The sequence below is a fragment of the Diplotaxodon limnothrissa genome, linkage group LG7 (assembly GCF_057381915.1).
Source record: "Diplotaxodon limnothrissa isolate DT_005_m linkage group LG7, D_limnothrissa_male_GT1.1, whole genome shotgun sequence".
NCBI lineage: Eukaryota > Metazoa > Chordata > Actinopteri > Cichliformes > Cichlidae > Diplotaxodon > Diplotaxodon limnothrissa.
Window position 1 is genome coordinate 52,753,688 of NC_140602.1, and position 21,941 is coordinate 52,775,628.

Here is a 21,941-nt window from a genome sequence, read left to right on the forward strand (position 1 = left end):
AAACATAGCAGTGACTTTCAAAACAAAACCAATCTTTCTCTATAGTTTGGCCACCTGAAATTCTTGCATCAAATATATGTTAAGAAGACTCCATGCATAATTTTTTTTAAAATTAGAAATTCCTAAATATTGGTAATCTGGGATCTTTAAAACTTACAGCTAAAGGCTAAGCCTGGGTCTACAAGTAGCATTATACACTGATGTATTTCTGAGAAAAAGCAGACCAATCTATGGACACAAGACTAAACAGAAGCATTTTTCCATAACAGCATTTACCTGCATGACAAATAATGGTATAAAAATTACTAGAACAGTTAAAAGGGGAGAATTTGAACAAGATGGACACATAAACAAAACCTAGATAGCAGATTAACAATAATCATATGTATAGTGATCTGGGAAAGATAATTTCTCTACTGTACAACATTTATGTTCTTTATTATCAATAATATGTCAGTTTTTTGATGCAACAAATAAATCAACAGCTATTAAAAAAGGGTTATTGGACATTCTTGGATTTTTCTGCTAAAGTGCAAAATGCTCATCTGTCACAATGAGGAACCAAATGATTTTCTGTAAAAGCTCAATTTACAGTTTTGGTTCATGTTAGACAGAAACACCAAATAACCCTGCAAATACTGAATCAAAATAAAAGAAAATAAAAGCTCTTAATTTAAGAGACTTTGATTTGGATTATCACTGCCACAAGAAATACACTTGTATGGACTCATAAGATAAACTACTGACACTAAAACGGCCCAAAGTATTCAGAGAAATTTTTTTTCCTCCCCTCAGACAACTGTGCTTCTCTGTAAATAAATAATCTTTAAATTCAATTTCATGAAGACGATTTACTTTGTATATATCTGCGTATCAGAAATGCGCCTGTGCAGTAGTGGTGTAATCGATGCGATAATTGCGGAATAAATGCCATTCAATAACAAGTTCACAGTACTTTGGATAGCAAAGCAGACTCAGACGTTATCATCAGTGCACTTATGTGGATGACAGTCCAGCTGTACAATGCCCTGTTCTTCATTACAGATCTTTATAACATCAGAAATATCCTTCCTAAGAATACTAAATGGCAATGTTTCATTTAGAGGTCGTGTCACTGTTTACATATATTTTTTCTAAGCAAGATCTCCACAGGTGTCCACCTTCTTACACAAAAAAAACCCCCAAAACAACCCCACAGCGAGCTTTTATCACTGAAAGTATAGATGTAAACAAAAACATAAATGATTCAGTAGGTGTGCTGTTAAGGTGTGATAGTGAGTGAGTGAGCAAACATGCACAGTGCTCGGGCCCCAACACTGGCTCACCTACTTTAAAGCCATTTTTAATGTTAACCAGTGAAACTGCCACGGAAAGACTCTACTGTTCATGTCGTGTGAACAACACAGCGCTACTGGTACCATTAGTAACACGTACTTTCCCTGCTAGGACAAGTGAGTAGTATCCACTTTGTTAAAGGCTTATTTGGTACAACTTGCGACTGGACACTTTTAGACCCAAATGTTTTTAAGCAATTAAACTGGGAGAATGTCTCAGATTCAGACTTTAGAATTAGCAAATACAAATCAAGAGAACTCAAGTCTTACATTGTTTATTGTCTTTAGCGTCTTCTAAACTGTTGTGTTTTATGTAATAGTTTTCAGACAGGTATTTCACATCTCACACTCTTTTGTGTTTGGAGTGTTGTTTTGTTTTGTTTTTTGTTGCCATTTAAATCTGAATATTTGCGTTGTAATTTATAGAAAGTAAACCTTCATAATCCCTTAGCACATGCTTCTTCAAACACTCATGTTTACTGCAACTGTGAACACTGGTGTCAAACATGAGTAACATGCCAGAACCCTACACTATTTCAAGTCTTTTTGCATTCAACAGACTTTCTTGGTTTCACCACATTTTAAGCTCGATTGACCAAAAGTGGAGAAAATAAATAAAGACATTAAAGAGGATTTAAGGACAAGTGTGGAGACAAACCCACCCCATTTTGCATTAACCAGCAGCACTAATAATCAGTTGGCCAAAGTGCTCAAGAACTCTCAGGAAATCTCATCATTTTAAACATTTAAGCTTACTTAATTTAAAATAAAACACAAAATGCTGTTTCCCACACCATGATTCCCCTTAATTCCAGAGGTGATGAAGAGTTCTCTGAAAGCCCTCAATCCATGTGGAGTAAAAGTGTAGCGGGCACAGTTACAGTTTTCATGGGTTGGTAATGCTTCCCGTCAGGCCTGTTTTCAAGAACTCACCCAACAAGGCAAAGACAAGTCCTTGCACGTCTGTCATTACATGACTGCAGTCTGTATTCTCGATGACTACACAGCAGCAACATAAAAGAAGTGGGATCGTTACACTCACTCCTTAGTACAAGGACCAATGACTTTGTAGAACTAGTGAAAGTATGTCCTACTTAAGCCGTCATGTTTAATGAAACACGGATGAATAAATGAATAATGCTGGTTCTCAGTGTATCACAGGAGGATGATTCTTTCCAGTCTTAATATCGACACACTGTTCAGCTGTGACTTCTTGCTGTTCCCAACTCGTCAGCCTCTTTGCTGTTGGCTGGTACAAGGCCCAGTGAAGCTCTTTGTTACCCTACTCCTCCTAGTTGGTCCCTGAAGAGCCCTCTTGGTCACTGGGCAGGGCACCGTTGATCTCAAGAAGGCTATCGATTCCCAGATACCCAAGTAAAATATCACTTCGGCGGTGAGAAAGGTTCAGGATGTCCTCGGCCAAACACTGTGGAGAGGTGAAGCGGACCTTGTCGTGGTCAAACATATCCTTAAGGTACTGCACGATTTGTTGCTGCAGGTGAAAGGAGAGAAAACAAAATGAAAAGATGGTATGATAATGTGTGTGTTGTTAAGCCACGTGAAGACAACTTCATGTGGCTTAGTTAGCTCTGAGCCACATGAATGCAAGTTCCCCCATCATTGTTACTGCAGCTACTACTACTTTGACTGTAAAGGCTCTTGCATGTAATGATGTCTGTGGCTCAGGAGCTGCTACTTAAATCTAAAAAAATATTGAAATTAGGTTTGGCACAAACTGTATATAAATGTGCTCTAACAAAGCAGCAGGCAAAGAACCTTTAGAGTTGCATTAAAGGAAATGTAGGTTTAAGAGTTTCACTCTGACTCTTTTCTTCCAACACTGCACTTCTATAAAGTTTTATAACCCGATTAAAGAAAGTATCTCGCAGCATCTTGCATCCTCTGCTGTACATCTCACTATACAATTGTATAAATTATACATTTAGTGTCATGTGCTGTAAGAATTGTAGAGTTGTACATTATGCTAGTGGTTTTCCTGCACAGAGGATAGTGTCTGCTTGCACTGAAATATTTTTAAACCATATACTCTGTATGGCCTCACCTTAAAAATTGTGCACACTTCACTCAGGTGCTGCCGGGGTCCTAAAAAGCCAAAAGCTAAAACTGGGCTTACATGCTCAGATATGGCATAGAAGTGGGAGATAAATCCATCAGGAACCTGGAGAGAGCAGAAGAACAAGCTATCAGAATAAACAAATTTTTTTAGGTTTAAATAAAGCTGTTAAAAAGTATTAATTTCTAAAACTAGTATAAACTCACCATAAGAAGACGCCTTTTGGCTTTTAGGACAGACCAGCAAGCAGTCGCCAAAGCCTGCCAGAAAATTAAAAACTATTATTAGAGAAACCGTTATAAGCATGTTGGTGGAATATGGAGTAAGTGTCTGTGCTGATGCATGTGCATCATATTAACCGTTTCTTTAAAGCTGTCAGAGAGCCAGCGATTCCTCAGCACAGCCACCACAGAGGCAGGAGGACTCTCCAGGTCTTCGAATGCATCCATCAGGATGAAGTCCAACACTATGTCGAAAAAGTTCATACAAACCACCTGCAATGTTCAGGAAATGTGGACCATGAGGAATGGTGAAGGCATTATTTATTTATTTTTAGCAGCAGTAATGTTTTGAACTGCTGTGGCATCAGGCATACCTGACTTGGAACACATAAAGGACTAGATAGTGTTGTGCAACTGTTGTACAAGAAAAAAAACTTCTGTATTTTTTTCTTATCTACTGTGGTGACATGGAGGTTTGTAAGAGTGGGCTCCTGGTCGGTCTGTTTCAGATATACACACACCCAAGCATGTGTGAACATGTCCTATGGATAGTTTGAAGCTATACTACTGATGAACAGCTGGTGGCAGCAATGTGCAACATATTAAAATTATGTACATCTGACTGAAAGAGCTCAAAGAGCTGAGCACACTGTCATGTGTGTTGGTCATGAGTGGGTTATATCTGTCACAGAGAAACTAAAAAAAGTAAGCAATCGGTCCCTTTAAATATTTTCACTAAAAAACCAAAAAGCAACAAACAAAAAAAAAAAAAAAATACAAATGTTAACTGATGTTTGCAATTAATAGCTACTGATTGTATTCACTTGTCACATTCATGCTTACCGTAAACACACATACACTATCACATTGATGTGATGACTTGAATAACAGCATGATTACTCACTCCTCGACCCTCCAGCTCCATCTTAGTGATGGGCCACGTTTCCTCTCTCTGAGTGTACAGCAGCATGTCTTCATAGCTTTCTAGAAAAGCTTTGGGGCTCTGAGATGAAGCAAAAGATCAAATGAGATCAATTAAAATAAATAATTACAGTTCTTTAAAATTGTCCAAAAGGACATTCATAACTGAGGATCCAGTGAGGAGTATTTTACCTTGTTCGCCTTTATCATTAAACCAACAATCATTTGCTTTCCGGTCTCCATGAAAAACGTACGATGGGTTTCATCTAACAATAGGATCTGGAAAAGAAAAGCATCACTGGTTTAATTTCTGTAGTAATTTGGTTTTAAACATGTATATACGTATGAAGTGTGGGTTTGCTGAAACCAACCTGGAATGCTTGCCTCACACAGTGAAGCTTGGCAAGGAACTCTTGGTCACTATAACATTCAAGTAGTTCAGTCCTGGTAAACACAGAAAGATTTATTTAAGTCAACAAAGGCTCATGCTTCTCTTGGCTGCTGTGTATTGGAGTATAAGATGTTTTGTTTTTTAGCACCACTATTACCTTTTGTTAAAATGTGCATTTTCACATCCAAAAAGTAACACCAGCATTAATTTGGAGTCTAAAAAAAAATTCACTTTTTGCTCAGTTTTGGTCTCCACCAGTTTAACTGCTAAAGGCTTTTTGATGTTTGACAATTAAACTGCGTTTCTCAGTAGTTTTAGTTGAAAGTCTATGAGGGACCACAGATACAACAGACAGTGACTCATATGGCATTATCTACAGTAATATATACTATTTTTATAAAAGTATTTGTCAGTGCATCTTTAAGTATACAAATAAAAATGCCTCACATAACAGTTACCTCAGGGTCCTATAGGCCACTTTGTCTTCATGGACCAGAGACAGGGCTTCTTCATAAAGGGCTGCTGGCTGATAGACCTCCCCTAGAGACATGGGATCTAACAGCTGCACATAAACACAAATACCTCAGTGCACAGCCTGTATGTGTGTGTACACAGATGAATACACGAGTGAGGGGGAGGTTTTTTGAAGGGTCTGGAGTGTACTGTGTTTTCTGACGGTCGGTCTTTAGAGGGCAGGGGAAAGAAGCTCACCTCCGCAGCCGAAAAGAAGGAGTCATCAGAAGTGACAGTAGTAGCATCGTCCTCTTGCAGTCTATGGAAACTTTCCACTTGAGGCAAGATTAGCGTTCCTTCACTTTCTGCCAAACGAACAACACAAGCTAACTGCCAGAGCCAGACCGGAAACACACATATATAGCTCTAAGCAGTGACAGAGGCCAAGAGCCAACAGTCGAAATGTATGATCTTTGATTAATAATATTTATATTGTCTGATAGGGTCACACAGAAATTCTTACCAAAGTCTGCCAGCACATTGTCTGCTGGGATACTGCTCCCAAAATCCTCCTGTAGGTGATACGCTCTGTGCAGTAGTGTCTCTAACTTCTCAGCAAACACTTTATTTTGGGCTTCACCCTGTAAAATAAAAATAATAAAGATACCACTTTAATATTATATAATAAATAACCCAAGAATTAGTTTATTTAGTTAAATTAAACTGGCACTGGGCTCTAATCCAGGAGGCAGACTAAGCGAAATTGATCAGCTTTTCTGGAACCGCATCACATTTTATAGTTAAATTTAATCATTTTATTTTATTTTTAATAAATAAAAGTCTTGCAACAGTTTATGACCAGTTCTTTTTTTCTATAATTATTAGGCAGTTGTTTAATGCACTGATGTGTTGCAACAACATCACGTAAAGTATTTGATTATTTCTGCCTTTTGAGGGATAAAAATGCTTTATAAGATTAACAGGAAATCTCAGCTTTAATGTTCCCCAGTGTAACCATTTATATTCTGACCTCAGCCTTCACTGAAAGATGACAGCTCTCCGGCAGCTATAGCAGAGATGATTTACTGAGTTACTTTTCATAGTGAGAGTTCAGTCACAGTCCCACTGTGCAAGTGGACTCCAATGCATATCTGGTTTGGGAAACGACAAAGCTTATGATAGTTGATAAACTGAAGCCAACGATAGCTTCAGGTGGTTTGGAGTCACTCCCATCTTAGACCCACAGAGTGATTTGAGTGATCTTCAGTGGAAAATATGTTGAGGTTCAGACTTTGAATTTCAGACATTGTATCTTTCAAAATGTTGCTTGACATCATTTAATGACTAGCAATCCCACCACACACTGGTAATAACAGTTTAATAGTTACCGTGGTAACGTCTCCACATGTTGCTCCCTGCAGAGCCAGGCTGTTGTTGCTGGATGTTGAGTGGGGTTGATGGCGAATATTCAGTGCCTGTTCCCACTTTCGCAGAGCCTCATCAAACAGCTCCATGCCTAACAGGAAGCGAAAAATTAGATTCAAATCCCAACGTTGTCTGCAGTTTTGCCCCGTCTTAAATGTAGCACACAACAGTTCAATTCACACATGGGCTCAATCAGATTTTACATAGACTAAAACCAGTTGTATGTCGGTCCAATTCATTGAAAGATTTTATTACTCACATAAAGTTCCCCAGTTAATTAAAAGAGAAATTAAAGGCTGCAGTGCATGTGCAAAAACAGTTTTAAGCACATTACTCTTGAGTTGAAAAATAATGGTACTGCACTACAAGTACCAGTGGCACAGAGCTACAGGAACTGGCATTTTTGCATTAAATTGATACGGATTAATATTGGTTGCAATGTAATTATAGATAGCTTGTGCTCTAATGTCAGCATGAAATAGTAAAAAGACCCAAAAAAAGTGGCTTTACGCTGTTTTTATATTAAACAATAAAAACAACAACAAACAAAAAAAACAAAACATGAGTTTTAGTGAATACTTACCCATTAAATAGAGATTCTCTGCATTAGCGTCCTCTACCGCCCCTGACTCTTCCACCACAGGCTCTGCCTCCCAAGGTGTGGATGGATTGGCAGACTGATTTGGAGAGCTTGGGACTCGCATCTAAGCCAGAAATGAGCATCCAGACACATATACACCCAAAGATGGTGAAAAAAATAAATAAATAAATAAGTCAAAGATAAAGCAAACATGACAAAAAAAAAGTATGAAACTTACAGATGCCAGGCTGTGTGATGAACTTGAGTGTTTACTGGGAGCCAGGGAGGAAATTCCACTCATCGTATCATTGCTTCGAGTGCTGGGACTCATCATCTGTCGACCAGTAAATGGGGCTGTCCCAAAGGAAAAACATTTCCTCACTGAATGTTTCACAGCAACCACTGCTGAAAGACACTAAACAGCGTCCCCCTCCCCTAAAAAAGAAACATAATATTCTGTCTTCACACCTCTCTTTAATGATGAGGGCCGTCCTGTCTTCATGAGCGACTCTGGTATTCCCACTGTCTTCTGGCCATCCTTTTCTTGTGTTCCCTGCTTCCTCTTTCTTCCTCGCCTTTTTAAATGATGAGCAGTGAGAGCTAGAGCCACACTGCCCAGTGCTGTGGCAAACAGCACCTTCTTCAGGCTAGGTGTAAGCCTCAGCTGGGAAAATATGGACTGACAGCAGAAGAAGCAGTGAGGATACGACCAAACATAGTGTACACTCTGTGTGTGCATTTGTATAAAGGTGTTTACCTGCCCAAATGTGGAATAGAGAAAGACGGGTATCTCTGCTACAGTCATGGCCAAAGCCTGAGCGATGGACATCCCTTCTCCTCGTCTCATTGACATCTCAGGAATTATAATGCCTTCAGGCCACAGCAAAAATTAAGTTTCCCCTCTGGTCTGAGATCAGCCAGCTCAGGACCTGCTGATGAACCATCCGTAATCAACCACTCTCTCATCCAGTGGCTAACTGCAGTCTTGTTGTTCTACAACAGATAGGGCACAAGGTTTGTACCTAAGTGTAGGTGCTTCTAACTGCACAGCCATTATAATACCAGCTATTAGTAGAAACTATTTTCACTGTACCACTCTCCAGACAAAAACTTAACTTGTACAGGTTTATGGTTTGACCTGGAAGGAGAGCAGACTGACACTCTGCCAGCTACTACTTAACCAGTCTGGAGTGTCTGGTATGCAAATAGGCAACAAGCACGCCATTCAACATACTGTACGAGACAAAGCCTAACAAAAGATAGTAGTTGTGGCTTCAACATGAGAAACTGGTTGACTTTCTACGTCTCTGAAGCAAACTAGTGTACATAAAGCACAACTATGTTCCATGCAGACTTAAGTTATTGAAAACAAGGCTGCTAGTTGAAAGAACTTTGACAATATGTTAAAGCGAAAGCTAGCTGTTAGCCAGTCCAGGAAGCAGAAGACAGTAATTTCAACTGACACAAATTATTTTAGAGCTTTCCCCATAAATTCAGCAGCAGGGTTTATGTCTTTCTTTAAAGCTCAAGTCAAGGACAGCTAAATATTAGCACTAGCAAAGATGAAACTATCTTTTTAGATGAGCATATGCTAACGTCAGCTAGCTTATTCGGCTAGCCTTATCTGTCAGTCTGCATCATAGCATCACCAGGTCAAGCTGGCTTCAGAGCAAAGTCTGTGAGCTGACAGCTCACACACTTCAAGGCGGCTTTGTGTGCAGCTTCCCCAGAGGCACAACTAATAACATAATCCCTGCGTAGGTACATACCGTGATCATCCGAGGCTTCAAGGAAGGACATCCCCGTGTCACAGTCAGTGAAAGTCGCACGGTGGATTCTTTTTTTTCCCAAGGCCCTACGTAGTTAACGCAAGAATACCGACGCGGACACGGGCCAGTCGGGTGAGGTGTGAAGACAGTTACCTATTTCTTGACGAATCAGATAAAAGAGTAGGCGGGGCAAAGACTTTTCTAATCCAATCAGATATTAGTTCTTGAAATATCGTCACTCTATCTTGATCAAACAGAGGGGAAATACTGCTAGAAAGTTCAAGGCGGTGTATATACTTTATAATTAAAAACAATGCTAAAGGGACATAAATGGGTTACGTTTATTGAATAATTATCAAATCAAATCACTTTTTTTTTTATTGTCACATCACATGTGCAGGCACACTGGCACAGCACATGCGAGTGAAATTCTTGTGTGCGAGCCCCACAAGCAACAGAGATGTGCAAACACAATTATTCTTAATTATATGCTAAAGGCCATAACATTGGAGTCAGGCTACCAGAATAGTATAACGAGAAAAAGTATTGAGACGGCGTAGTTTAACCATCTGAAATAATGTTTATAAATTACTTTCCTTCTATTGTGGGAAAGAAAATTTACGAGGGGTACTGGAACGTCGCATGGACGGCTACTTTAAAGTAACCAAAAGTATTGAGAAGACTGCTTCCGGTTTTAGCATGTTTCTTTCAGAATAAAGGCGTGACTGCCCTCCGCATGTCTAATGTCATTATATGAATTTAAATACTAACAATAAAAACGTATACCATCATTGTTTATATAGTTAAATTCATAGTTATTATAGTTATTGTTATTAAAGTTACAGTTATTTCTGGTAAGTAATGTTTTTTTAATCAAGTTTGTTCCGGTGATAGTTTGTTGCGAAATAGTGGCCCCGGAAGCCGTATTCTGTAAAGACGGGCTACGTTATAATTTACAAGGCGGGTCCTAGGAATTGTTTGTAGGGTACTGTGTCAACAAAGCTGGGGAAGAAACGGGCAGCTTGCAGATTTCGGATGGTAGTTGATGTAAACATGGTGCAAATAAGACTAGAATAATGTGGTCGGCTACGTGATGAAAATGAAAGTAACCGCACAAAGAAACGGATGCTGGAATTTGACAGAGCTGGAAAGGCAATTAAAAATCTTTTGATATGGAACCTTTGTGATCATGAATCGACGGTGGCTGACTGGGCATGTCTCTCTCGAGTCGGCGTGAAAAATGAGTGTCGTCCGGGCCATTGGAAGCAGGGGTTTGCCGAAGGCCTTGATATGAACGTTCTGGTAAGAGTCACTTGCTTATTTAACCCATCCGATCGCTAATAATGTGTGCGGAGCTGCACTACCCTAACATTTCCTATATCTTATCCGCCTGTGCAGATGCTTCGCTGGCTTTGCCTGCTCACCCTGAGCCTCCCTCTGTTGTTTTGGGTTGGACATGTGATGATACGGGACGGCCCATCACCTGCTGCGGCCAGGAAGGGACTCGAGGGCTACAAGAGGATCAAGCCCGACAGAATGGACCAGGTGAGACACAAGGAGGGTAGGATTACACAAAAAAAAGCTTACAGAGGTCTGGTTCCCTTAGTTCATGGTGACCGTGAAAACTGATAGCCACTCATATTAATTATACAGTGCATTTCTTAACCTAAATAACAAAGGCATGCAACTGTCAGTCTGTCAGTCTCTGTTGATTGTATTTGTGTGTGTTAGGGTGAAAACCATTACTACAGATCTGTAGTATTTCTGTCAGACTGTGAATACATTTGCATCTCAACAAGACAAAAAGCTAGAGCGTACCACAAAAGAACACAGGAGTGGCTTTGGAAAAAGTCTGTGAAAGTCCTGAGTTGCACATCCAGAGTCTACAGCTGAACCCAGTAAATAATATAATCAATTCCGATTGTTCCCAGCAAGACATACTTGACCTAAAATTCTGATTTCGTCTATTTTAATTAGCCCAACACAAAACATTATGAAAGCACATTCTGTAATTACAATGGAATAACAGCTGAGCTATAACCATCCAATTACTGATTTATGTGCACAAACCACAGCCTAAAAAATTCTCATCTTTCCCCTTTTCTCTCCACAGATACTGGACATCAACTGTAGTCAGTGTGCCTTGGTCTCCAGCTCAGGTCAGATGCTCGGAGTTGGCGCCGGAGAGGAGATAGACAAAATCGGGTGTGTGATCCGGATGAATAACGCGCCCACTAAGGGGTTTGAGAAAGACGTTGGGAGGCGCACCACCGTTCGTGTTGTGTCTCACACCAGCGTTCCCCTGCTGGTAAAAAATGAGCAGTATTATTTCCAGCAGTCAGCAGAGACCACATATGTGTTTTGGGGTCCTGAAAGGAACATGAGGCAAGATGGCAAAGGACACATCTTCAATGCCCTCCTGAAAATGGCAAAAAAATATCCAAATGTCCGAATGTATGCTGTGACGAAAGACAAGATTGAGTACTGTGACGGGGTGTTTCAGAACGAAACGGGAAAAAACAGGTACGGTAGGAGTTTAACTCGTAAGTTGTACAAATAGAAAGTGTAGCCATTTACACACTGTATAACTTTGTTCTCTAATTCAAAATATTAAAGGTGAAAATATAATTTACCCATTTCAGCCTTAAATCAACTCAGTTAAATCTTGATACCTTACTTTAAAGGAAGTTATTGTGAATTCTTGTGTTCAAAGTTTAAGTTTTTCTTAAATGAATTACAGTTAGAATGTGAGGAAATAACTGCTATAACCTGAAATCCAAAAATGTGAGCGTCAAAGAGATATCAATTGAAGCTGCGCTTGGGCTGGGCTCTATGTAATACCATGTTTTTACCACAAGGGGGTGAAGCTACTCAGTGTTCCCATTGTTTAATCAGGTCAGTCATTTACTGAGGACGTTCTTTACACAATGACAGCCTGGCTAATGGCAAAACCTCTTGAGGAAATGAGGGTCTCTAAAAAGAAATACAGTGGAGGAAATAAAAATAAGTAATCCAGTCTGGGATTTGTGTAAACATGGTGACCAACTACACAAAACATCTTACCGCTGTGTTTGCCAACAAGGGTTTCTCCACCAAGTACTAATTCATGTTTTGCTTAGTGATCAAATACAGTTCACTCCATAACATGCAAATCAATTTCTAACTTTAATGTTATGTGTTTTTCTTTCTGGATTTGTGGTTGATATTCTGTCTCTCTCCATCAAAATGAAACTACCATAAAAATAGAGGCTGTTCTCTTTCATTTGGAAAATGAGCAAACCTACAAATTCTACAGGAAATTAAATAATTACATACCCTCTTCTGTACAGTGTATGATACAGTTATGATCTAATGTGTAGATTATGACTGGTGGCAGTTGTAGGATTTATTTTTGAATTTGTAAGAATTTGCAAAACTTTTTTTGGAAGAACAAATATTCTGTGTTTCTCACTCAGAATGAAAACTGGGGCGTTTCTCAGCACTGGATTCTTCACAATGATTCTGGCCATAGAAATGTGCGACAGCATCCATGTTTATGGAATGATTGATGACGGCTACTGCAGGTGAGATTATGATCCATAATCAAGCTCCATCTTTTTTTTCTATGTGTGTATATATTCTATGTACATACAGTGGCTTATTACTATCTTTAGTGACCTACTGTTTCCCTCCTGTCAACAGCCGAGCCAATCACAGTGTTGTTCCCTACCATTATTATGAACAAAACAGAATCAATGAGTGCAAGATGTACAAGGTCCATGAGCACACCCAACGTGGAGGCCATCGCTTCATCACTGAGAAAGCCATCTATGCCAAATGGGCAGCACGCCACAGGATAGAGTTTAAACACCCCTCCTGGAGCCTCTGAAGAATGAGATTAAGCTTTACTGGTAACAAATGATAATGGCCCCTCGGTATTGCAGAGATCAGTAGGACTACAAGAAAAAAACATATTAAAACACAACACCATAAATTAAAACCTGTCAATACCAAAGCTGCTTTTAGATTCTTTATAACTGTGCCTTGACTTTTGCTCTTTTCTGCACAGTTTTTTTTACTTCATGCTTCAATCTGGCCTGTGTAATATAAAGCTGCAATTATATACATTTCATTTGAGACAGAAAGTGCATTATAATTATATACACAGACTGTATATAAAAGATATACCTAGCTAAAAAAAGCTAATGTTCTTTAAAGGTGCTTCATTTCAAATGGCCAGCAGGGGGCGACCCATCTGGTTTCATCTGGTTTAATAGAAGTCTACACGAAAACAGCCCTTCAACCCTTGTTATGAGTTTGTGGTCTCAGTTTCAGGTTTTACTGAATATAACATGTTGATTTTATAAATTATATTCCTCAGAGTCAAAACAGACAGTAATTAGATTAAGCTTTACTTTGTGGTGGACGCTGTCCCTCAATTTCTCATTAAGAACCTCACTAACCAATGGGTGTCATGATGACTATGCCATCATGGCCATCTTTTATATACAGCCTATAGTTATGTAGGGTCACAATTAGGTTAATGCTGCTTTTGAATCGATAACAAATTGTCAGAAAATAACTGGCACTTACTTTACCATCACAGAAATCTAAACACGCATAAGATAGTGGCATTTTAGCATTTTTGTATGAAAGATAACTTATTATAAGAAAGTCAACCACCAGAAAATCCAGCTGATTAGAACAAATAATGACTAATCCCTTCAGCACTTCTATTATTGTTTTACACGCTCTTGGTCCATGATCGTGATCAAAAGATGACAATGCCGATTCAGCATTAAAGCACAGTTGAGGTAATAGTGTATTTATGGCCCCGGGACATTTTAAAAGGAAAGCTGTTTTCAGACAAGCCTTTGTGTTGCATTTCATTTGAACTTTTTCAACAAATAAGCATATTTGAGCAACTTGAAGTTGGTGTTTATTTCTGTAAAAACCTCTTTCTGTTATGCTGTAAGCTCTCTACTGAAAGCTTTATGCTTGCATTTGTTGCTAACACAGTAACTGTAACAATATGGGCGAGTTACAGTGTTAAAATGCTCGAAGTGGCAACATTTCATTGAATGTGCATTAACGTGTTCAGGTCTTTCTGTGGTGCCGTTGAACTCGTGATTCTGCAGTTTGCTGTTTTCACATCTGCTTTGGTGGCCACATACTCGCTCACACTCACGGAAACTGAAAAAACCCTTTAGGGTGTGTGACAAAATGTTACATTTGAATGAACAATTGTGAGCAAAGGAAGACTCATTGTCTTGTTTTAATACTAAATTTCATCTTTAAAGTTTTTTACCATTTATATTTTGCTGCCTGTTACTATTAAAAACATAGCACCGCCTTTTCAGTTGCATAATGCTTATTTGGTGGCTTATTACAGAGACTGCATCAGTATTTGCACTAGTGAGGAAGCGTTTTACTATGATGTGTACTTCAGACATGAAGTGTTTAAATTTACTTGTGTTTTAGCAGCCAAAGTCCATGTATATGGTAAAAGGAAGAAAAAAAAACAACCTTTGAAGGCACAAACTTGAATGTAAACACCAAGTGTTATCATGAATAAACCTGCTAAAGAACACTTTCTGTTTGTATGTGCGAGTTTGGATTTCAGAGTCTTGTTTACTTGAATATGTGCATCTGAATTCAGTTCAGTGCTTTGGACATTCTTTGTCTACCCTCGGTGCTTTCACCAATATCCGATTAGTCAGTGTGCAGATGTGAAAGATGATTGGCTCACTTCTGTTAGCTTTTGTTATTTTAAAATTGTATAAAATACCTCCATTTTGTTAATACAGGATTAAATAAAACATTACTTTTAAAGGGAGGATAAAGTGCATAAATCCAAATGTGTTACTCATAGACTGCATGTCCTAAGTATATACTGTTGTTGTTTAAGTTTCCAGTATAACATAGCATAGGGATTGTGGGGAACAGAAAATGTTTCAAAGAGGAGCCTTCTGTGTTAAACTGAAACTAAACTAAAGAAATGAAAAGTGAGGAAAGTGAGACTCTTCACTTGTGCCGAACTTTGTCACAGATTCAAAATTAGCTTAATAATCAGCACAAGACTAGTTAGCAGAAGGCAAAGGCCATTTAGTATTTCTCTCAGAGGGCAGTTGTGTCTGGCTGGAAATCAACTAATTTCGTGTCTAAATTTGTGTCACTTCATGCCATTATGCTCCCCCCAGAATTGAAAAAGTTATGAAGATTCATATAAAAAAAATTTAAAAAAACCCCAAAAAGAAACGCTAAACAAATTTGACACTCCACATAGATCACTTACCCATGAATCTCAATTTATAGTTTATTTTATGTTATTGTTATTTTGTCTTGGATTTGTGTTTTCAATTCATTTTACTTCATTAGTTCCCAGAGTAGAAGTAGTTATTTCAGTTCAGTTTTTATTTATAAAGAATTTACTTTTAGTTTGGCTTTCATTAGTTTAATTTGTTAATTATTATTATTATTATAAGGCCTTTTGTTAGAAGTAAGATTTGGAAAATTTGGGACAGATATTACAATACATCTCATTACACTGCAAAGGCAGATGACTCACAATTATGCAGACATCCCAGGTCTGAATAAACACATGCAGCAAAGCTTCAGGTAGGTTTCAGTGACAAATCTGATCTGAATCAGTGTTGTAGTGGGTGGACTCAGATTGTCTGTTTCAGAGGTGGGATTCCTCCTGTGTCTAGGTGGCCTCACTCACCTAGAGGCTGTCAGCAGTTACTCATCTCTGTACTATTGTCTGTTTTTTAAGGCTGAAGAACTCCCTCAGTTGATGTGAGATTGTTGTTTGCCTTTATTTAAAGCTCTGTGCTGTTGTGCCTCAGTTTAGATGCTTCCTTACCTGATTTCAGTTTCAAAATGTTTAACACATTAGTTTTAGATAATACTGGCAACCTGGGTTGTGTTCTCTACTTTCCTGTTAATCAACTGTCTTCACAAAGCTTTATGTAGACTTTGTGCAATGCATATTATCTGTTACTTAATTTATGGAATATGGAGCAGCATTTAAAAGACTAAAACTTGGTGAAACTAAAATGAACTGAAAACAATAACAGAAACAGACATAAAATAAAACCTGATTACAAAGGACATATCTGTGACGATGTCACGCTACATCCTGGAAACTACCGTAGCAACGTTTGTTTATGAGCTCCGGAGTCCGCAGCTGTGCTCACTGCTCTGCAGGCACACAGAGAGGACGGGGGCAATGACGTCAGAAAGTGGTGCAGGAAGATAGGCACGAGAGAAACGAGGGAGAGCGTTAACGGAGGCTAAACAGACCATGAAAAGGTAAAAAACCCGGACCATTACGGGCCCCCGTTAACCCATTATCACCCGTCAACTTCATTGATATGCTAGCACCGTTAGCCGGACGCTGCTCTTAAGAATAACCAGTAAAGAAAAGCGTAACCCCGCGGAAAGCGGCCGGTTGCGCATTTAAGATGGTGTTTTTGTATCAAAATGTGTAATATTTGGCTTTAACATTTGTCAGGTGTACCTAGCAGCTGTATGACGGCTGCTAGGTACACCAGCACATAGCCTGTAAATACTTACGTGTCTAAACATGCTATTAGACTAATTACAGCTAACTAGATAATATCACTACGAGTGGCGCCATTTAAATGAAGTGGGATGAATTTGTGTGCATGTCTGTTTTAGTCTACCTTTTCCTGTTTAGGTATGATGACAGACAATTACAGTCCGTGTGCTGGAACTGATCAGGAAGCATGGGGCTCAGGCTGGGTGGCAAGGTAAGACCTTTAGAGGGTGTGGTGGCACCATACCTCTTGCCCTTAGTATCTTTGTTAGTACTGTTAAAAAGTGCAGGCACTTGTTGTGACTTTCGACTGATGGCTAGAAGGTTGCTGGTCATCAAGAGCATTTCTGTCCCTGGCACTTTTTGGCACAAAGACCTGAGAGATGCATATGGAGCTTCAGTTGACGGGAAACCATGAGCGGCGGCAGCAGGGGTGGGAAACTTCCAGGCCTCAAGGGCCAGTGTCCTGCAGGTTTTAGATGTGTCCAACACAGCTGATTTAAATGGCTAAATTACCTCCTCAACATGTCTTGAGGTTGTCCAGAGGCCTGGTAATGATCTAATCATTTGATTCAGGTGTGTTGACACAGGGTGGTATCTAAAACCTGCAGGGCCCTTGAGGCCTGGAGTTGCCCACCCCTTTTCTACAGCCATCTGTGTAACACAGTGGTGGTTCTGTCATGGTTTGGGGCTGTTTTTCAGCCAGTGGAGTTTGGGATTTTAACAAAATTGATAAAAACTGATTAGTAATACAGAAAACTACGATCAGAGTGTGTTCGACGAAGCAGTACTATTTGGAAAGCATTTGATTGACTGTGGCTTCATTTTTATTAACATGACAATGATCCCAATCACATTGACAGTGTAGTAAAAGCATACCTGGATAGAAAGAGAAAAAAAACCTCATAAGTGGTCAGTGGTATGTCACTCTGGGAGATGTGACATATGATAATGCTGCAATGATCAGCCGGTCGATCAGCCTGTCAGCCAGCAGCTTTATGATGATGATGCTGCAGCAGCTGGTGCTAAAAAGCAGGCACTTGTGGCTGTATGTGTTTTTCTTATCTAATATCTTTGTTTATATTAGTAAAAAGGATGTAGTCAACAGGATTTACGAAAGGGTTATACATGAAGCAAAGAGATGACCTGCTTTGGTAGTGCCTAAAGAGTTGAGAGGCATGCCTCAAGATGTTTGACATATTATAGTTCAGCAAGTGATTTCCGCCAGTTTTAATATTGGCGGCCATTTTTTGGGAAACAACCACTTTCTTGGCATGTCACAGGCTGCTATTTTCATGCTGTCAGTCAGCTGCATCATGCAGACACTCAGTGGTCAGCCGGTGGTGAGTGGCTCAGACAGTGAGCATGTGCGTTTTGAGGGTTAGCCTCATTAGCTGCTGCCTCTCCATTAACAGTTTGTTTGTACACAGGAAACAACTTTATGTCAGCTTTTGTCTCACTCTGCATGTATGCAAGTATGCCAGATGGGGCCACTAAAACATCTTTTTGTTACACTGTGTATGATTTAGGCCTACACTAAGTCACTCATAGCAAGAATCAGGGCCAGTTAGAGCTTGCCTTTTTGTGTATTAAAATCTAAAATAACGTGGTTGTGTGCAGTTTCACTTTTTTTTAAAACATTTAATTTTGCTGCTGCATTCTCACACACTGTGGTTTTCATGGTCCTTTCTTAATCCAATAAAAAGTAAAAGTATTGCCTCTAGTTTCCATGTTAGTAAATGTTTTTCTGTATATTGCACCATTGTGTTTTACTCTGCAGGGACAACAGAGCCACAAGATGGTGATCTTTGCTGCCATCCTCATCCTGATGACGCTCTTCATCCTGTACAGCTCCAACAATAACAGCAGCATCGATGCTGTCTACGCTTCTTTCCATGTGGCTACCAACCATGCCACCAAGACCACAGACCTGAGGAAATGGACAGGAAAAGACGGCTATGTGCCAGTTTATGGGAACAAAGTAGGTTGTGCACAAACACTCAAAGTTAAAGCTGGAACTATAAGTGAACTTTGAACCAGAAATCAATATAGAGTCAGTTTCCCGATTGGTAATGCGAGTGAAATTAATTTAGTTTTAGAGACTGACTGCGACACTCATTTGGATATATAATCTTGTGTTTTATTCTAAATACCTGTGAAGGTATGGAGACAAAATGGAGTGCATCAAATGATGCTGAAGTAATTTACTAATATGTATTTTGGAAGAAGCTGTAACAGGATGTCATTAAACTGGGCCCAGCTCAGGCTGTCCTGTGAACGCTATATCCAAGTTGAGTTTTATCTGTGCATAGGGGTGGCTTCCTGAACCAGCCAATAGTAAAGAAAAAATGTTGCTTTTTTCCTCTTCAGGAAAAAACTGCATTGACTGGGATGTCAACCCAATCTGAAGTTAGAGACTTGGGATAAGGTGCACTGCCTCCAAATTGTCCCACTGCCAACCGTTATAATGTGATCAGAGCTAAAAACACCCGGAAACTCCCTGAAAGAAACCCTTATTGTTTTTTTCTTATACTGCATGTCAATAAAGTTTATTATTTTAATCAGGTAGCGAGAATCTGATATAGTGATAACCCCGCCTAACACACTGGGCTGTAGTTGTTAAGACTGGGCAGATACATGGACGTTATCATAGACTATGTGTGGCTAAACCCACACACATTTGCATGACCCGTGTTGCTGAAAACGTCTATATTAACTTATTATCATTGTTATGAGCATTGTCAGCTGGATTTAGCATTTAGTTTTAGTGTTTTTAGGTTTTTTAAAAATTAAATCAGCACTTAAACTGGTAAAATATAGACACCACACCACTGTTGCGGACAGCTATTGTTTTAATATGTTATCTTAAAAAGCTCCATCTTGTGCTTCTTTTCAGAGTATGACCATGCACTGTCATGAGTGTGCACTGGTGACGAGCTCCAGCCACGTCTTGGGTAGTCGAGCGGGAGACGAGATTGACCGCACCGAGTGTGTGATCCGCATGAACGACGCCCCTACGACGGGGTATGAATCTGACGTCGGGAACCGGACCACTCTGAGGGTCGTAGCCCACTCCAGTGTTTTCAGGGTGGTCCGGAGACCTAATGAATTCCTACGACATACAGACAGCCACCCAGTGATCATTTTCTGGGGACCCCCAAACAAGATTGGGAAAGATGCCAAAGGAACCCTGTACAGATTGATCCAGAGAGTCAGCATGACCTACAGAGACTTCTCTTGTTTCACTGTCACACCGAGCAAAATGCGCAGATTTGACAGCCTGTTCCAAAGAGAGACAGGACGTGACCGGTGAGTGTTAAGGGTGGTTATAAAATGTTTTGATAAATGTAACCAAATGCTGTTTTCCTATATGTTTATTTTTTCTTCTCAGACAAAAATCTCACTCGTGGTTGAGCACAGGTTGGTTCACAATGGTCATAGCCATTGAAATATGTGATAATATCAAAGTATATGGGATGGTTCCACCCAATCACTGTGGGTAAGTATAACATTTGACTTCAACCCATTACAGGGAATTTAAACCAGTTAACCAATAAAGAAATCAATTTGTTTTTCCAGAAGAAAATCTGGATCCAAGAAGATGCCATACCACTACTACAAGCCCAGGGGCGGTGATGAATGTGTAACATACATCCAGCACGAGAGCAGCCGAAGAGGAAACCACCATCGCTTTATTACAGAGAAACAGGTGTTTGCACGCTGGGGAAAGCAGTACAACATCAGCTTCACTCATCCCAAATGGTAAAAAGCACTTTTCTGAAGACTTTTCTCTGGAGTTAACAGGTGCACAAATGAGCTTTATCGGTTTGATTTCATTGGAACTTCCCCCCGGATGAGACCTCTTTAAAAAAACAAAAAAAAACCAGACTAAGTATGAATGATGGATATTTTCAGAAACCGATGAAAAGCCTAATATTGGACCACATCTCGGAATAGAGGCATGGGATTTTTTTATTTTTTTTTATTATTGTTTTGTTTTGTTTTTTACAAAAGCTCAGTTTCAAGCCTTTTTCCCGAAACCTGGTGTATATTCCACACTGACTTGTGTCTTTTGTAAATAGAAAATGAATTTACAAAGATTTTTTACATGTTTATTTTTTTTGTTAAATATTGAAAAATGCAGTTTCTCATGTTGAAAGGGGATCAGCAATCATGTCTAATCAACTATAACTAAGTGGCCTATAAAGTACTCTTTATAGCTATAGTTTTCTGTTTCATACACAGGAATCGTATTCTGCCATCACTGCAGCCATAGCCAGTATATCCCTAATCCAGTGTACAAATAATCTATATTATAATCTATATTGGGGCCTTATGATACAGTGTAAGAGCACAAGTTCAAGAAACCACTGACAATGTATTGTCAGTATCTTAGCTGGATGAATCCAATTTGTCTACATACAGTACACTTTTCAGCTCTTGACACAAAGCATCCTAACAGTAGCTTAGTAAGTCTGAATTCGGCACTTTGTATGTAAATAATAAGACAATCTGACCTAAGATTTAGTGTCAATTAAAATAACTATAATATAGTGTTTATGCTCCTTAGAAATAAGAGTACCACCAAATATTAATTTAACAATATTTCACTGCTCTTGAGTCAACTCTGACAGAAAAAGAAATGCTACTTTTGTGGACATAATCAGACCTCTTAAATCACATGGGAACCCAATTTATTATGGGAAGACCTTTTTAGTTATAGGTACTAACTGTGCGCTGACTTTCAAACAAAGATGCAGAAGGTTAATTTCCAAAAATGACCAATATTCTGAGACCAGGGCATATTAGAGGGTCAAAAATAAGGGAGCTACTTATGTACAGTGTAAAATTCACACGTTTCCTCTCTGAAAGGAGCAATATGTTTTCTACAGTATAGTGCCAGTTGAAGATTACTAGTGAACTGTCTGCCTGAATCTGACCTTAAACAGTTTCACCTCAGTGGTGTCGTGGTGCATGTGGCTGTAATTCAGATCGTGCTCTTGCTGTGAAATCTCAGTTTGAAGCAGAGAAGCTTCCTAAATGGTGACAAGAATTTTGCAATTATCTTTAAGAATTTGAACTGTCATCACTGTGCATGAAATGCGATTTTAAGGTCCAGAAGCCTGAGCCTTTTTTCTTTTAAAATTAGTAAAAAATAAATAAATAAATTTTTATAGACTATGAAGATACACAAATTGTACTGACTGCTGACAACTAGGTTGCCTGCTATATA

General features: G+C 39.2%; 3 protein-coding genes across 3 annotated transcripts; 2 read left to right on the forward strand and 1 right to left on the reverse strand.

Annotated features, from left to right (window-relative positions):
* Positions 1-1,621: 1,621 nt before the first annotated feature.
* miga2 (mitoguardin 2) lies at positions 1,622-9,290 on the reverse strand. Its single transcript, XM_085358415.1, has 16 exons — positions 9,169-9,290; positions 8,157-8,392; positions 7,868-8,078; positions 7,638-7,753; positions 7,403-7,523; positions 6,783-6,910; positions 5,918-6,035; positions 5,653-5,759; positions 5,400-5,503; positions 4,922-4,994; positions 4,743-4,829; positions 4,534-4,632; positions 3,768-3,902; positions 3,615-3,668; positions 3,397-3,513; positions 1,622-2,826 (listed from the first exon to the last, which is right to left on the reverse strand). Exons 2-16 carry the CDS (start codon positions 8,250-8,252, stop codon positions 2,626-2,628), a joined length of 1,767 nt encoding a protein of 588 aa, XP_085214541.1. The 5' UTR covers positions 8,253-8,392; positions 9,169-9,290; the 3' UTR covers positions 1,622-2,625.
* Positions 9,291-10,184: 894 nt separating this feature from the next.
* On the forward strand, positions 10,185-13,185 carry st6galnac4 (ST6 (alpha-N-acetyl-neuraminyl-2,3-beta-galactosyl-1,3)-N-acetylgalactosaminide alpha-2,6-sialyltransferase 4). Its single transcript, XM_085358416.1, has 5 exons — positions 10,185-10,470; positions 10,567-10,713; positions 11,282-11,691; positions 12,624-12,731; positions 12,850-13,185. The coding sequence occupies exons 1-5, from the start codon at positions 10,294-10,296 to the stop codon at positions 13,034-13,036; spliced, it is 1,029 nt and encodes a 342-aa protein (XP_085214542.1). The 5' UTR covers positions 10,185-10,293; the 3' UTR covers positions 13,037-13,185.
* Positions 13,186-16,420: 3,235 nt separating this feature from the next.
* On the forward strand, positions 16,421-20,664 carry st6galnac6 (ST6 (alpha-N-acetyl-neuraminyl-2,3-beta-galactosyl-1,3)-N-acetylgalactosaminide alpha-2,6-sialyltransferase 6). The gene is made up of 6 exons (XM_085358417.1): positions 16,421-16,461; positions 16,850-16,922; positions 18,489-18,689; positions 19,605-20,017; positions 20,100-20,207; positions 20,288-20,664. Exons 2-6 carry the CDS (start codon positions 16,899-16,901, stop codon positions 20,472-20,474), a joined length of 933 nt encoding a protein of 310 aa, XP_085214543.1. The 5' UTR covers positions 16,421-16,461; positions 16,850-16,898; the 3' UTR covers positions 20,475-20,664.
* The last annotated feature ends 1,277 nt before the right edge of the window (positions 20,665-21,941 follow it).

What these genes read in the sequence shown, in the direction of transcription:
- miga2 (XM_085358415.1), bottom strand. Translation starts at nt 8,252, where the DNA reads ATGTCAATGAGACGAGGAGAAGGGATGTCCATCGCTCAGGCTTTGGCC. An exon ending in AGAGAATCTCTATTTAATGG is followed by an intron (nt 6,911 to 7,402) that starts GTAAGTATTCAC and finishes GCTTCCTGTTAG; the next exon opens with GCATGGAGCTGTTTGATGAG. An exon ending in CCTTCTTTTCGGCTGCGGAG is followed by an intron (nt 5,504 to 5,652) that starts GTGAGCTTCTTT and finishes GTTTATGTGCAG; the next exon opens with CTGTTAGATCCCATGTCTCT.
- st6galnac4 (XM_085358416.1), top strand. Translation starts at nt 10,294, where the DNA reads ATGCTGGAATTTGACAGAGCTGGAAAGGCAATTAAAAATCTTTTGATA. An exon ending in AACGAAACGGGAAAAAACAG is followed by an intron (nt 11,692 to 12,623) that starts GTACGGTAGGAG and finishes TTTCTCACTCAG; the next exon opens with AATGAAAACTGGGGCGTTTC. An exon ending in ATTGATGACGGCTACTGCAG is followed by an intron (nt 12,732 to 12,849) that starts GTGAGATTATGA and finishes TCCTGTCAACAG; the next exon opens with CCGAGCCAATCACAGTGTTG.
- st6galnac6 (XM_085358417.1), top strand. Translation starts at nt 16,899, where the DNA reads ATGGGGCTCAGGCTGGGTGGCAAG. An exon ending in GGCTCAGGCTGGGTGGCAAG is followed by an intron (nt 16,923 to 18,488) that starts GTAAGACCTTTA and finishes TTTACTCTGCAG; the next exon opens with GGACAACAGAGCCACAAGAT. An exon ending in GTTCCACCCAATCACTGTGG is followed by an intron (nt 20,208 to 20,287) that starts GTAAGTATAACA and finishes TTGTTTTTCCAG; the next exon opens with AAGAAAATCTGGATCCAAGA.